This window comes from Anomaloglossus baeobatrachus, chromosome 3 (genome assembly GCF_048569485.1).
Source record: "Anomaloglossus baeobatrachus isolate aAnoBae1 chromosome 3, aAnoBae1.hap1, whole genome shotgun sequence".
Taxonomy (NCBI): Eukaryota; Metazoa; Chordata; class Amphibia; order Anura; family Aromobatidae; genus Anomaloglossus; species Anomaloglossus baeobatrachus.
Window position 1 is genome coordinate 28,047,980 of NC_134355.1, and position 17,080 is coordinate 28,065,059.

Here is a 17,080-nt window from a genome sequence, read left to right on the forward strand (position 1 = left end):
ACCATCTAGGAGTTCGGCCCAGTGGATCCACCTCCTGGGTCTGCCCGTCCACCTGGCCCTGACAGCATAGAGGGGGCACTATTACTATATGGGGGCACAGAGGGGGCACTATTACTATATGGGGGGCACAGAGGGGGCACTATTACTATATGGGGGCACAGAGGGGGCACTATTACTATATGGAGGCATAGAGGGGGCACTATTACTATATGGAGGCATAGAGGGGGCACTATTACTATATGGGGGCACAGAGGGGGCACTATTACTATATGGGGGCACAGAGGGGGCACTATTACTATATGGGGGCACAGAGGGGGCACTATTACTATATGGAGGCATAGAGGGGGCACTATTACTATATGGGGGCACAGAGGGGGCACTATTACTATATGGAGGCATAGAGAGGGCACTATTACTGTATGGAGGCATAGAGGGGGCACTATTACTATATGGAGGCATAGAGGGGGCACTATTACTATATGGGGGCATAGAGGGGGCACTATTACTGTATGGAGGCATAGAGGGGGCACTATTACTGTATGGAGGCATAGAGGGGGCACTATTACTGTGTGGAGGCATAGAGAGGGCACTATTACTGTATGGAGGCATAGAGGGGGCACTATTACTGTATGGAGACATAGAGAGGGCACTATTACTGTATGGAGGCATAGAGAGGGCACTATTACAGTATGGAGGCATAGAGAGGGCACTATTACTGTATGGAGACATAGAGAGGGCACTATTACTGTATGGAGGCATAGAGAGGGCACTATTACTGTATGGAGGCATAGAGAGGGCACTATTACTGTATGGAGGTACAGAGGGGGCACTATTACTATATGGGGGCACAGAGGGGGCACTATTACTGTATGGAGGCATATAGGGGGCGCTATTAGTATATGGAGATGCAGAGGGGGCACTATTACTATATGGGGGCACAGAGGGGGCACTATTACTATATGGGGGCACAGAGGGGGCACTATTACTATATGTAGATGCTACAGAGCAGTGATCGGAGAGCCCAGGAGCTGAGAGGGCCTGGAAATTATAGGGTCACAGCGCCACAGCCGACTGCCATCTACTCCTGCAAATAAACCACCGTGCTTACTGACCAGTCAGGACTTCACGTCCACCAGCCTCCTAATGTGGACTATAGAGGGGGCACTATTACTATATGGGGGCACAGAGGGGGCACTATTACTATATGGGGGCACAGAGGGGGCACTATTACTATATGGGGGCACAGAGGGGGCACTATTACTATATGGAGGCATAGAGGGGGCACTATTACTATATGGAGCCATAGAGGGGGCACTATTACTATATGGAGGCATAGAGGGGGCACTATTACTATATGGGGGCACAGAGGGGGCACTATTACTATATGGAGGCATAGAGGGGGCACTATTACTATATGGGGGCACAGAGGGGGGCACTATTACTATATGGAGGCATAGAGAGGGCACTATTACTATATGGGGGCACAGAGGGGGCACTATTACTATATGGGGGCACAGAGGGGGCACTATTACTATATGGAGGCATAGAGGGGGCACTATTACTATATGGGGGCACAGAGGGGGCACTATTACTATATGGAGGCATAGAGGGGGCACTATTACTATATGGGGGCACAGAGGGGGCACTATTACTATATGGAGGCATAGAGAGGGCACTATTACTGTATGGAGGCATAGAGGGGGCACTATTACTATATGGAGGCATAGAGAGGGCACTATTACTGTGTGGAGGCATAGAGGGGGCACTATTACTGTATGGAGACATAGAGAGGGCACTATTACTGTATGGAGGCATAGAGAGGGCACTATTACTGTATGGAGGCATAGAGAGGGCACTATTACTGTATGGCGGCACAGAGGGGGCACTATTACTATATGGAGGCATAGAGGGGGCACTATTACTGTGTGGAGGCATAGAGGGGGCACTATTACTGTATGGAGGCATAGAGAGGGCACTATTACTGTATGGAGACATAGAGAGGGCACTATTACTGTATGGAGACATAGAGAGGGCACTATTACTGTATGGAGGCATAGAGAGGGCACTATTACTGTATGGAGACATAGAGAGGGCACTATTACTGTATGGAGGCATAGAGAGGGCACTATTACTGTATGGAGGAGGGCACTATTACTGTATGGAGGCATAGAGAGGGCACTATTACTGTATGGAGACATAGAGAGGGCACTATTACTGTATGGAGGCATAGAGAGGGCACTATTACTGTATGGAGGCATAGAGAGGGCACTATTACTGTATGGAGGCATAGAGAGGGCACTATTACTGTATGGAGGTACAGAGGGGGCACTATTACTGTATGGAGGCATATAGGGGGCGCTATTAGTATATGGAGATGCAGAGGGGGCACTATTACTATATGGGGGCACAGAGGGGGCACTAACACTATATGGAGGCATAGAGGGGGCACTATTACTATATGGAGGCATAGAGGGGGCACTATTACTATATGGAGGCATAGAGGGGGCACTATTACTATATGGAGGCATAGAGGGGGCACTATTACTATATGGGGGCACAGAGGGGGCACTATTACTATATGGGGGCACAGATACTATATGGGGGCACAGAGGGGGCACTATTACTATATGGGGGCACAGAGGGGGCACTATTACTATCTGGAGGCATAGAGGGGGCACTATTACTATATGGAGGCATAGAGGGGGCACTATTACTATATGGAGGCATAGAGGGGGCACTATTACTATATGGGGGCACAGAGGGGCACTATTACTATATGGGGGCACAGAGGGGGCACTATTACTATATGGAGGCATAGAGGGGGCACTATTACTATATGGGGGCACAGAGGGGGCACTATTACTGTATGGAGACATAGAGAGGGCACTATTACTGTATGGAGGCATAGAGAGGGCACTATTACTGTATGGAGGCATAGAGAGGGCACTATTACTGTATGGAGGCATAGAGAGGGCACTATTACTGTATGGAGGCATAGAGAGGGCACTATTACTGTATGGAGGTACAGAGGGGGCACTATTACTATATGGGGGCACAGAGGGGGCACTATTACTATATGGGGGCACAGAGGGGGCACTATTACTGTATGGAGGCATAGAGGGGGCACTATTACTGTATGGAGGCATAGAGGGGGCACTATTACTGTATGGAGGCATAGAGGGGGCACTATTACTGTATGGAGGCATAGAGGGGGCACTATTACTGTATGGAGGCATAGAGGGGGCACTATTACTGTATGGAGGCATAGAGAGGGCACTATTACTGTATGGAGGCATAGAGGGGGCACTATTACTGTATGGAGGCATAGAGGGGGCACTATTACTGTGTGGAGGCATAGAGGGGGCACTATTACTGTATGGAGGTACAGAGGGGGCACTATTACTGTATGGAGGTACAGAGGGGGCACTATTACTGTGTGGAGGCATAGAGAGGGCACTATTACTATATGGAGGCATAGAGAGGGCACTATTACTGTATGGAGACATAGAGAGGGCACTATTACTGTATGGAGACATAGAGAGGGCACTATTACTGTATGGAGGCATAGAGAGGGCACTATTACTGTATGGAGACATAGAGAGGGCACTATTACTGTATGGAGGCATAGAGAGGGCACTATTACTGTATGGAGGCATAGAGAGGGCACTATTACTGTATGGAGGCATAGAGAGGGCACTATTACTGTATGGAGGTACAGAGGGGGCACTATTACTGTATGGAGGCATATAGGGGGCGCTATTAGTATATGGAGATGCAGAGGGGGCACTATTACTATATGGGGGCACAGAGGAGGCACTATTGCTATATGGAGATGCTACAGAGCAGTGATCGGAGAGCCCAGGAGCTGAGAGGGCCTGGAAATTATAGGGTCACAGCGCCACAGCCGACTGCCATCTACTCCTGCAAATAAACCACCGTGCTTACTGACCAGTCAGGACTTCACGTCCACCAGCCTCCTAATGTGGGCTATAGAGGGGGCACTATTACTATATGGGGGCACAGAGGGGGCACTATTACTATATGGGGGCACAGAGGGGGCACTATTACTATATGGGGGCACAGAGGGGGCACTATTACTATATGGGGGCACAGAGGGGGCACTATTACTATATGGGGGCACAGAGGGGGCACTATTACTATATGGAGGCATAGAGGGGGCACTATTACTATATGGGGGCACAGAGGGGGCACTATTACTATATGGAGGCATAGAGGGGGCACTATTACTATATGGAGGCATAGAGGGGGCACTATTACTATATGGGGGCACAGAGGGGGCACTATTACTATATGGAGGCATAGAGGGGGCACTATTACTATATGGAGGCATAGAGGGGGCACTATTACTATATGGAGGCATAGAGGGGGCACTATTACTATATGGAGGCATAGAGGGGGCACTATTACTATATGGGGGCACAGAGGGGGCACTATTACTATATGGAGGCATAGAGGGGGCACTATTACTATATGGGGGCACAGAGGGGGCACTATTACTATATGGAGGCATAGAGGGGGCACTATTACTATATGGGGGCACAGAGGGGGCACTATTACTATATGGAGGCATAGAGGGGGCACTATTACTATATGGGGGCACAGAGGGGGCACTATTACTATATGGAGGCATAGAGGGGGCACTATTACTATATGGGGGCACAGAGGGGGCACTATTACTATATGGAGGCATAGAGAGGGCACTATTACTGTATGGAGGCATAGAGGGGGCACTATTACTGTATGGAGGCATAGAGAGGGCACTATTACTGTATGGAGACATAGAGAGGGCACTATTACTGTATGGAGGCATAGAGAGGGGCACTATTACTGTATGGCGGCCTAGAGGGGACACTTAATACATCGAGGCATAGAGGGGGCACTATTACTATATGGGGCACTATTACTATATGGAGGCATAGAGGGGGCACTATTACTATATGGGGGCACTTTTAATATATGGAGGCATAGAGGGGGCACCATTACTGTATGGAGGCATAGAGTGGGCACTATTACTGCATGGAGGCATAGAGGGGGCAATATTACTATATTGAAGCACAATGAGGGCACCATTTCTATATGGAGGCACAGAGGGGGCACCATTATGACATGGAGGCACAATGGCGGCATCATTTCTATATGGAGGCATAGAGGAGGCACTATTACTATATGGAGGCATAGAGGGATAAAAAGGGATATTACTACTATTTGGAGATACCGAGTGGGCACTATTACTATTTGGAGGCAAGAGGGAAGCAGTATCATATAAAGCCATAGAGAGGGCAGTAATATTACATGGAAGCACAGAAGAGGTGTTACTACTACTTGGAAACAAATGGCAGCACTGTTACTATATGCAATTACATTGGGGGCACTATTTCTACATTGAGTCACAGAAATGGGTACTACTGTGCTTTCCCCCAGATAAGCCCTGAGTAGGCTTGAAATATAAGCTCCACTCCAAAAATAAGCCCTAGTTTCGTACTCAAACTAACAGTATCCTGAAATAGGGCTTCTGCAGGCAAATATAGGACCCCCCCCCCAAATAAGCCCTAGCACATTTTATGTGTGTGTATATATATATATATATATATATATATATATATATATATAGATATATATACACACACACACACACACACACACACATATTTCTTTACCTATCTATGGTACACAGGATTTCTCCTTGTGGTACACATATTCTTAGACTCCGGGGCTCGGATACTTCTACTTTATTGTTCTGCTTTTTTTCCTCTGATCAATAAAACCTATTTTCCTTCCTTGGCACGAGGAGAACATTATTTTCTTCACCAGATAATAGAATGCAAATTTCATTTAGATTTGTTACGAGATCCCAGCACAGATAATACATGTCTATAATTAAAATCTATTTACACTTAATTAAGATTAATGCTGCAGAACGCTCCCATTAACCACTGTGGAAGTCGTGCCGGCCGCAGTTCACTCTGTGCGGAGTTTCTGGAGGTTTTTTGTTTTTTTTTTATGTTTGCAACAGTTGATACGAGCCGCACCCCTATAAGACTGGAGAAAATATGTGATAGTCTTAGCAAAGTCCGACCCCAAAAATATAGATATAACCATGTACCGAATATGGGTCACCCAAGATGTAAAAGGAACTAAAAGTAAGCGACCCGTCATTACTTTGAGGACATTTGGACTTTGCACAAATTCATGATTTATTTCCAGTATTTCTGATCTTGGGACCAGCATGAATGGAAAGACCGAGGGTTTACAAGGAAGGTTGGGGGTAACACACCTCTTCCAAAGCTTTGCTATGGGGCGCAGCATTGTCTGGTCACCTCAGGTAGTCACTATTTGTACATATTAACAGACATTTAAGTCCCAACCCAAGTCCTGACTGGATACACATACACTCTAACAAGGAACGACCCCTATTGCCACCCAGACACAAACCATAAACGAACACGACTGTCCACTTTTGGGCTTTTGACCTGAGGGAACCCTAAATTTCCTGGGAATGTAACCAAAAAAATCATGCACTATTCTGGGGATGAAAGTAATCATACTGTGTGTGTTTGGTGGGGGGCATCATACTGTTTGGGGAGCACTGTCAAGAGGGGAATGATACTATGTTGGGGGACACTGTGTGGGCATTATACAGTGTAGAAGGCATTGTGGGAGAATCATACTGTATATAGAGTACTATGGGACAACACATTGTAGTGGGGAACTTTGGGGGCATTAAAATGTGTTTGGAGGGGGTACATTAGTCTAATCAAACTGTAGGAGGCATCATACTGTGTTAGAGACACTTTTGGGGAATAATACTATGTTGGGGTACTATACTGTGAGGTGGGCACTGTTGGGCATCATACTGTGCTTAAGGGAACTGTGGAGGAATCACAGTGTCTGTGGAGGCATCATACTGTGTGGAGGGGACTGTGGGTGAATTAATCTGTGTGGGGCGGCTGTGGGGGTCATTATATTATTTGTATGGGCTGTGGAGGCATCATACTGTGTTTGGGGGACTGTGAGAGCCATTATACTGTGTGTGAAGGACTGTGGGAGCCATCGTTCTGTGAGGGGCCTGTGGAGATATCACACTGTGTGGAACTGGTGGCATCACACTATTTGGGGGACTGTGGGTGAATCACACTGTGTGTGTGTGTGGGTCTGTGGGGGCCATCATATTGCCTGTGGGGGCTGTAGAGGTATCACATTATGTCGGAGACTGTGGGATCCATCATACTGTGTGGGGGCCGTGGAGGCATCATACTGTGTGGGGGACTGTGTGCATCACACTATTTGGAAGATTGTGGATAAATCACACTGTGTGTGGTGGGCTGTGGGGGCCATCATATTGTGTGTGGGAGCTGTGGAGGCATCATACTGTATAGGGGACTGTGGGAGCCATCATACTGTGTGGGACACATCATACTGTGACTGGGAGCTGTGCGGGCAGTATACTGTGTGTGGGGGCATCATACCGTTTGTGGGGGTTGCGGGGCATCAAACTGTGTGGGGGACTGGGGTCATCACACTATTTGGGGGATTGTGGGTGAATCACACTGTGTGGGGGGCTGTGTGGCCATTATATTGTGTGTGGGAGCTGTGGAGGCATCATACTGTGTGGGGGACTGTGGAAGCCATCATAATATGTGTGAGGGCGTCATACTGTGACTGGGGGCTGTGCGGGCAGTATACTGTTTGTGGGGGCATCATACTGTGTGGGGGACTGGAGGCATCACACTATTTGGGGGACTGTGGGTGAATCACACTGTGTGGGGGGGGCTGTGGGGGCCATCATATTGTGTGTGGGAGCTGTAGAGGCATCGTACTGTGTGTTGTGTGGGGGGCTGTGGGGGCACCATACTATGTATGGGGGCATCATACTGTGTGTTGGGGGCTGTGGGGGCATCATAATGTGTTGAGGGGCATTGTAGAGGGTCAGTCTGTGTGGTCTGAGTGGTGAGGCGTCACTAAGGGCAAGAGGTATCTCAGTGGACAAGAACACGAAGGAGATTCACCACGGACACTATTTATGACTGGGCACATATAAAGGACTGGCGGTGAATGATGTGGCTTAGCGTAAAAAGATAATATCACTATGCGCCACAATACGTGTCTTTCCCTCCAGTTCCGTGACGGTGGCCTCAGGCGTCAGTGGAGGTGGCCATGCTCCTGTCCGGCCTCCTCGGATATGGTATATGTGGCTGGCATCCTCGTCCCAGCGATGGGAGAATAGATCACTAATTCCATGTCACATTAATGACCCCTGAGTGTTTCGGCCCTCACCTTGTTCTAGGCACACTGGTGTGTCGCTCGGCCGCCATGACAGTGAGCCGTTGTTGAGCAGCACGCACGTCTTCTTCAGAGGACCCTTCAGTCTATAGCCATTCTGACAGTGGAACCGGACGATGGCGATTTCAGAGACGCTCTTGATCTGAGTCCTGTATCCATTTTCTGGAACGTCCAGCACCGGGCAGGAGCTGACGTCATCAAACCCTGACAAAAATAAGAAGAAAAACAAGACATTACAAGAGATTACGAGACAATGCAGAGAGATCTGTAGGAGATATACTTCTGTTACTGATGGCTTTATATTTTATTCTCTCGGATTCATTATTATAGGAGCAGACATCTTGCCCGAGGAAACAAGCTACTGACTTCTGTGAAAACACGAGTGTAGTGGGTATACTCTGAGACGTGGGGAGGAGGAGGCGCATTAAGAGCTGACACTTACTGGTCTGTAGAGATCACTTCCCAGCAGTCTCATTATCATCCCAGACAGGATTGTAATGGCAGGTAATCTTTATATACTTGTAACACAGGATCCACATATCACAGCTCACTTTCTCCACTGTACAATAACTAATAATCCTTCTAAAAACAACTGATCCAGGATCCACCATTCACAAAAGCTGATATCACAGCTCACCTCCTGCTCCTGCACAATAACTGATAATACTTCTAAATACAGTAGATAAAACTAGATCCACCAATTCACAATAGTTGACGTCACAGCTCACCTCTTCCCCTGCTGTACAATAAATGATAAAACTTCTATATATAGTAGATAACACAGGGTACACCAATCAAAATAGGTGATGTCACAACTCACCTCCTCCTCCTCCTGTACAATGACTGATAATACCTCAATATACAGTAGATAACACAGGATCCTCCATTCATAATAGCTGATGTCACAGCTCACCTTCTCCCCCTCCTGTACAATGACTGATAACACTTCTATATACAGTAGATAACATAGGATCCACCCTTCACAATAGGTAATAACACAGCTCACCTCCTCCCCCTCCTGTAAAATTATTTAACACTTCTATATACAGTAGATAACATAGGATCCACACTTCGCAATACGTGATATCACAGCTCACCTCATCCCTATCCTGTACAATGACTGATAACACCTCTATATGCAGCTGTTAACACCTGATCCATCATACACAATAGGTGATGTAACAGCTCACCTCCTCCTCCTTCTGTACAATGACTGATAACACCTCTATATACAGTAAATAACACAGGATCTATTAATCACAATAGGTGATGTTACAGCTCACCTCCTCCCCATCCTGTACAATGACTGATAACACTCTATATACATTAGATAACATAGGATCCACCATTCACTACAGGTGATGTCACAGCTCACCTCCTTCCCCCTCCTGTATAATGACTGATAACACCTCGGATAATGTCCCCCCAAAAAATGGTAATATTATCTTAGTATCAAAAAGGATTTTTATTTTTTCGCCTTCGCTGAAATCAGAAGATTTGACAGCGACGGAGGATAAAGCGATCAATGCCCTGCGCTGTTCGATATACAGTGATCAATATCAGTCACTCGTCCTCTTCCTCTCCGTCTGCTGCACTGACACAATGATCAGACCGGCGCCGGCTGCGCAGGAATCAGCGGCAGTCATCCGCCCCGTCTGTGAGATGAACCCTGCTTGCCCTTCTGCATCGCACGAATGTTGTAAACCTGCAGCGGTGAGAACGCAAGAGCGAGAGGAAGGACGAGAACAAGTCGGAAAGCCACGCAAATGTCAGCAGGGACGCAACGCTGTAACACGGAATCTGCTCCGCAGACTCATAAATATATACAAAATCCATCCATCATACAGGACATGAGCCATCCATCACTCATACACAATATGGAGAAAAGTATGTGCCCCCTCCACATGACAGCTCCTCTCCCATTCTACATCCATAGACATTAATATGGAGTCGGCACAATGCAGTCCTCCATTCACCAAACCCAGTGTCACACTTGGTATGGGGGAATACCAGAGGAATGGAGAAAGAGGGGAACCCTGTCTCTAGGGAAGATGGTGACCCCTGGTAAAACCCATTCCTGGCCTCTGGCTCCCTTGACGTCCCTAGATAGGTTCCACACTTATGCGCCGAGCAGGATACCTGGCCCTGGCTGGCCCTGAAATAAACCTTAGGTAGAGACCAGATGGGATGAGCACTAGTCAACCCCACTAAACTCTATCACCAGCACCAAACTAAGGGTATCATCTCACTAAACGACGCACCAGCGATTCCGACCACGATATGACCTGGTCAGGATCGCTGCTGCATCGCTACATGGTCGCTGGTGAGCTGTCAATCAGGCAGATCTCACCAGCGACCAGTGACCAGCCACCAGCGACTCGTGGAAACGATGCTGCGCTTGGTAACCAAGGTAAATATTGGGTAACTAAGCAAAATGCATAGCTTGGTTACCCGATATTTACCCTGGTTACCAGCGCACACCGCTTAGCGCTGGCTCCCTGCACTCGTAGCCAGGATACATATCGGGTCACTAAGCAGAGCGCTTCGCTTAGTTACCCGAGGTGTACTCTGGCTACGAGTGCAGGGAGCCAGCACTGGCAGCCTGAGAGTGGCATACGCTAGTAACCAAGGTAAATATCGGGTAACCAAGCAAAGCGCTTCGCTTGGTTACCCAATGTGTACCTTGGTTATCAGCGTCCGCAGCTTCCAGACGCCGGCTCCCATCTCCCTGCACATTCAGATCGTTGCTCTCTCGCTGTCAAACACAGCGATGTGTGCGTCACAGCGGGAGAGCAACGTCCAAAAAATGAACCAGCACTGTGTGTAACGAGCAGCGATCTCACAGAAGGGCCAGGTCGCTGCTCAGTGTCAAACACAGCGAGATCGCTGATGAGGTCACTGGTGCGTCACAAAAACCGTGACTCAGCAGCGATCTCGCTATGTGAGAAGTACCCCTAAGGCTAAGTTCATACATTAGTTTTTTCCCGTCAGGCAGAATCCGGGTTTGTGTCCCGCAACGGACGGCAAAATTTGTGAAAAAACGGATGCGCTGGACCGTTTTTTTCCGGATCCGGCATACCGGATTCTACGAAAACCAGAAAACCAGATCAGGTGCATCCGTTTTTTCAACCGGCACATCCGGTTTTCTGTTCGTTTTTTGCCGGATCCGTTTTTTGTTGATTTTTTTTTTTTAACCCTAAACCTATACATGTTTGGTGTCTACAAACTCGCACTGATCTGAGGCATCACGTAGATACATCAGTTTTACCATATAGGGAACACAGTGAATAAAATATCTCAAAAACAATAGTGCTCTCGCACTTTTTTTTGCAATTTTTCTGCATTTGGAATTGTTTTGCCGTTTTCCAGTACACTATATGGTAAATTATAGTTTCATTTAAAAGTACAGCTCGTTCCGCAAAAAATGAACCATCACATGACCATATTGATTGAAAAATAAAAAAATTACCTCTCAGAAGAAGAATGGCGGGAAAAAAAACGGAAAGCGAAAAATCGGCCGGTCGTGAAGGGGTTAAATCCCTCAATTCCCCCCTTTTATTACATATATAACACATATGTAAGGTTTAAAAAAAAACTTAATTTAAAAAATAAATAAATAAAAATTCCCCATTTGTATACATTGTTTTTTTAAACAAAGACCCCCAAAGTACCATAGGTAAGAGAAATAACCCAATCATGTAAAGTTACCGTAAAATGACACCAAATACAAAGGTTTTGGAACAAGTTTAATATCTCTATTTTTAATCTCTTTTTTTCTGCAATGGAGGAGCTACATAGCTTTATATAGCCGTGTTGTGCCAGTTTGAGCATGCTCAGTTTAAAAAAAAACGGATCCGTCCATGTAATCCGGTTTTTGCCGCATCCCGCCGGATCCGGCTTCCATAGACAGCCATTATACATTACGCCGCATCGCGCCGGATCCGGCTTCCATAGACAGCCATTATACATTACGCCGCATCGCGCCGGATCCGGCTTCCATAGACAGCCATTATACATTACGCCGCATCGCGCCGGATCCGGCTTCCATAGACAGCCATTATACATTACGCCGCATCGCGCCGGATCCGGCTTCCATAGACAGCCATTATACATTACGCCGCATTGCGCCGGATCCGGCTTCCATAGAAAGCCATTATACATTACGCCGCATCGCGCCGGATCCGGCTTCCATAGACAGCCATTATACATTACGCCGCATCGCGCCGGATCCAGCGTCCATAGACAGCCATTATACATTACGCCGCATCGCGCCAGATCCAGCGTCCATAGACAGCCATTATACATTACGCCGCATCCCGCCGGATCCGGCTTCCATAGAAAGCCATTATACATTACGCCGCATCGCGCCGAATCCGGCTTCCATAGAAAGCCATTATACATTACGCCGCATCCCGCCGGATCCGGCTTCCATAGACAGCCATTATACATTACGCCGCATCGCGCCGGATCCGGCTTCCATAGACAGCTATTATACATTACGCCGCATCGCGCCGGATCCGGCTTCCATAGACAGCTATTATACATTACGCCGCATCGCGCCGGATCCGGCTTCCATAGACAGCCATTATACATTACGCCGCATCGCGCCGGATCCGGCTTCCATAGACAGCCATTATACATTATGCCGCATCTCGCCGGATCTGGCTTCCATAGACAGCCATTATACATTACGCCGCATCGCGCCGGATCCGGCTTCCATAGAAAGCCATTATACATTACGCCGCATCGCGCCGGATCCGGCTTACATAGACAGCCATTATACATTACGCCGCATCGCGCCGGATCCGGCTTCCATAGACAGCCATTATACATTACGCCGCATCGCGCCGGATCCGGCTTCCATAGACAGCTATTATACATTACGCCGCATCGCGCCGGATCCGGCTTCCATAGAAAGCCATTATACATTACGCCGCATCGCGCCGGATCCGGCTTACATAGACAGCCATTATACATTACGCCGCATCGCGCCGGATCCGGCTTCCATAGAAAGCCATTATACATTACGCCGCATCCCGCCGGATCCGGCTTCCATAGACAGCCATTATACATTACGCCGCATCGCGCCGGATCCGGCTTCCATAGACAGCTATTATACATTACGCCGCATCGCGCCGGATCCGGCTTCCATAGACAGCCATTATACATTACGCCGCATCGCGCCGGATCCGGCTTCCATAGACAGCCATTATACATTATGCCGCATCTCGCCGGATCCGGCTTCCATAGACAGCCATTATACATTACGCCGCATCCCGCCGGATCCGGCTTCCATAGACAGCCATTATACATTACGCCGCATCGCGCCGGATCTGGCTTCCATAGACAGCCATTATACATTACGCCGCATCGCGCCGGATCCGGCTTCCATAGAAAGCCATTATACATTACGCCGCATCCCGCCGAATCCGGCTTCCATAGACAGCCATTATACATTACGCCGCATCGTGCCGGATCCGGCTTCCATAGAAAGCCATTATACATTACGCCGCATCCCGTCGGATCCGGCTTCCATAGACAGCCATTATACATTACGCCGCATCGTGCCGGATCCGGCTTCCATAGAAAGCCATTATACATTACGCCGCATCGCGCCGGATCTGGCTTCCATAGACAGCCATTATACATTACGCCGCATCCCGCCGGATCCGGCTTCCATAGAAAGCCATTATACATTACGCCGCATCGCGCCGGATCCGGCTTCCATAGACAGCCATTATACATTACGCCGCATTGCGCCGGATCCGGCTTCCATAGAAAGCCATTATACATTACGCCGCATCGCGCCGGATCCGGCTTCCATAGACAGCCATTATACATTACGCCGCATCGCGCCGGATCCAGCGTCCATAGACAGCCATTATACATTACGCCGCATCGCGCCAGATCCAGCGTCCATAGACAGCCATTATACATTACGCCGCATCCCGCCGGATCCGGCTTCCATAGAAAGCCATTATACATTACGCCGCATCGCGCCGGATCCGGCTTCCATAGAAAGCCATTATACATTACGCCGCATCGCGCCGGATCCGGCTTCCATAGACAGCCATTATACATTACGCCGCATCGCGCCGGATCCGGCTTCCATAGACAGCTATTATACATTACGCCGCATCCCGCCGGATCCGGCTTCCATAGACAGCCATTATACATTACGCCGCATCGCGCCGGATCCGGCTTCCATAGACAGCTATTATACATTACGCCGCATCGCGCCGGATCCGGCTTCCATAGACAGCCATTATACATTACGCCGCATTGCGCCGGATCCGGCTTCCATAGACAGCTATTATACATTACGCCGCATCGCGCCGGATCTGGCTTCCATAGACAGCCATTATACATTACACCGCATCCCGCCGGATCCGGCTTCCATAGAAAGCCATTATACATTACGCCGCATCGCGCCGGATCCGGCTTCCATAGAAAGCCATTATACATTACGCCGCATCCCGCCGGATCCGGCTTCCATAGACAGCCATTATACATTACGCCGCATCGCGCCGGATCCGGCTTCCATAGACAGCTATTATACATTACGCCGCATCGCGCCGGATCCGGCTTCCATAGACAGCCATTATACATTATGCCGCATCGCGCCGGATCCGGCTTCCATAGACAGCTTTATACATTACGCCGCATCGCGCCGGATCCGGCTTCCATAGAAAGCCATTATACATTACGCCGCATCCCGTCGGATCCGGCTTCCATAGACAGCCATTATACATTACGCCGCATCGTGCCGGATCCGGCTTCCATAGACAGCCATTATACATTACGCCGCATTGCGCCGGATCCGGCTTCCATAGAAAGCCATTATACATTACGCCGCATCGCGCCGGATCCGGCTTCCATAGACAGCTATTATACATTACGCCGCATCGCGCCGGATCCAGCGTCCATAGACAGCCATTATACATTACGCCGCATCGCGCCAGATCCAGCGTCCATAGACAGCCATTATACATTACGCCGCATCCCGCCGGATCCGGCTTCCATAGAAAGCCATTATACATTACGCCGCATCGCGCCGGATCCGGCTTCCATAGAAAGCCATTATACATTACGCCGCATCCCGCCGGATCCGGCTTCCATAGACAGCCATTATACATTACGCCGCATCGCGCCGGATCCGGCTTCCATAGACAGCTATTATACATTACGCCGCATCGCGCCGGATCCGGCTTCCATAGACAGCCATTATACATTATGCCGCATCGCGCCGGATCCGGCTTCCATAGACAGCCATTATACATTACGCCGCATCGCGCCGGATCCGGCTTCCATAGACAGCCATTATACATTATGCCGCATCTCGCCGGATCCGGCTTCCATAGACAGCTATTATACATTACGCCGCATCGCGCCGGATCTGGCTTCCATAGACAGCCATTATACATTACGCCGCATCGCGCCGGATCCGGCTTCCATAGAAAGCCATTATACATTACGCCGCATCCCGCCGGATCCGGCTTCCATAGAAAGCCATTATACATTACGCCGCATCCCGTCGGATCCGGCTTCCATAGACAGCCATTATACATTACGCCGCATCGCGCCGGATCCGGCTTCCATAGACAGCCATTATACATTACGCCGCATCGCGCCGGATCCGTCTTCCATAGACAGCCATTATACATTACGCCGCATCGCGCCGGATCCGGCTTCCATAGACAGCCATTATACATTACGCCGCATCGCGCCGGATCCGGCTTCCATAGACAGCCATTATACATTACGCCGCATCGCGCCGGATCCGTCTTCCATAGACAGCCATTATACATTATGCCGCATCGTGCCGGATCCGGCTTCCATAGACAGCCATTATACATTATGCCGCATCGCGCCGGATCTGGCTTCCATAGACAGCCATTATACATTACACCGCATCGCGCCGGATCTGGCTTCCATAGACAGCCATTATACATTACGCCGCATCCCGCCGGATCCGGCTTCCATAGAAAGCCATTATACATTACGCCGCATCCCGCCGGATCCGGCTTCCATAGAAAGCCATTATACATTACGCCGCATCCCGCCGGATCCGGCTTCCATAGACAGCCATTATACATTACGCCGCATCGCGCCGGATCCGGCTTCCATAGACAGCTATTATACATTACGCCGCATCGCGCCGGATCCGGCTTCCATAGACAGCCATTATACATTACGCCGCATCGCGCCGGATCCGGCTTCCATAGACAGCTATTATACATTACGCCGCTTCGCGCCGGATCCGGCTTCCATAGACAGCCATTATACATTATGCCGCATCGCGCCGGATCCGGCTTCCATAGACAGCTATTATACATTACGCCGCATCGCGCCGGATCCGGCTTCCATAGACAGCCATTATACATTATGCCGCATCTCGCCGGATCCGGCTTCCATAGACAGCTAGTATACATTACGCCGCATCGCGCCGGATCTGGCTTCCATAGACAGCCATTATACATTACGCCGCATCGCGCCGGATCCGGCTTCCATAGAAAGCCATTATACATTACGCCGCATCCCGCCGGATCCGGCTTCCATAGACAGCCATTATACATTATGCCGCATCGCGCCGGATCTGGCTTCCATAGACAGCCATTATACATTACGCCGCATCCCGCCGGATCCGGCTTCCATAGAAAGCCATTATACATTACGCCGCATCCCGCCGGATCCGGCTTCCATAGAAAGCCATTATACATTACGCCGCATCCCGCCGGATCCGGCTTCCATAGACAGCCATTATACATTACGCCGGATC

The 17,080-nt window shown here is 49.2% G+C and overlaps 1 protein-coding gene across 2 annotated transcripts in view; it reads right to left on the bottom strand.

Moving 5' to 3' along the window:
• SUSD4 (sushi domain containing 4) overlaps positions 1 to 17,080 on the bottom strand; it is a 154,015-nt gene that overhangs the window by 76,709 nt on the left and 60,226 nt on the right. For both annotated transcript variants that reach the window (XM_075339091.1, XM_075339092.1), the window contains exon 3: positions 8,296 to 8,505. In XM_075339091.1, the coding sequence (XP_075195206.1) occupies positions 8,296 to 8,505 (210 nt within the window). The remainder of the gene's footprint in view (positions 1 to 8,295; positions 8,506 to 17,080) is intronic.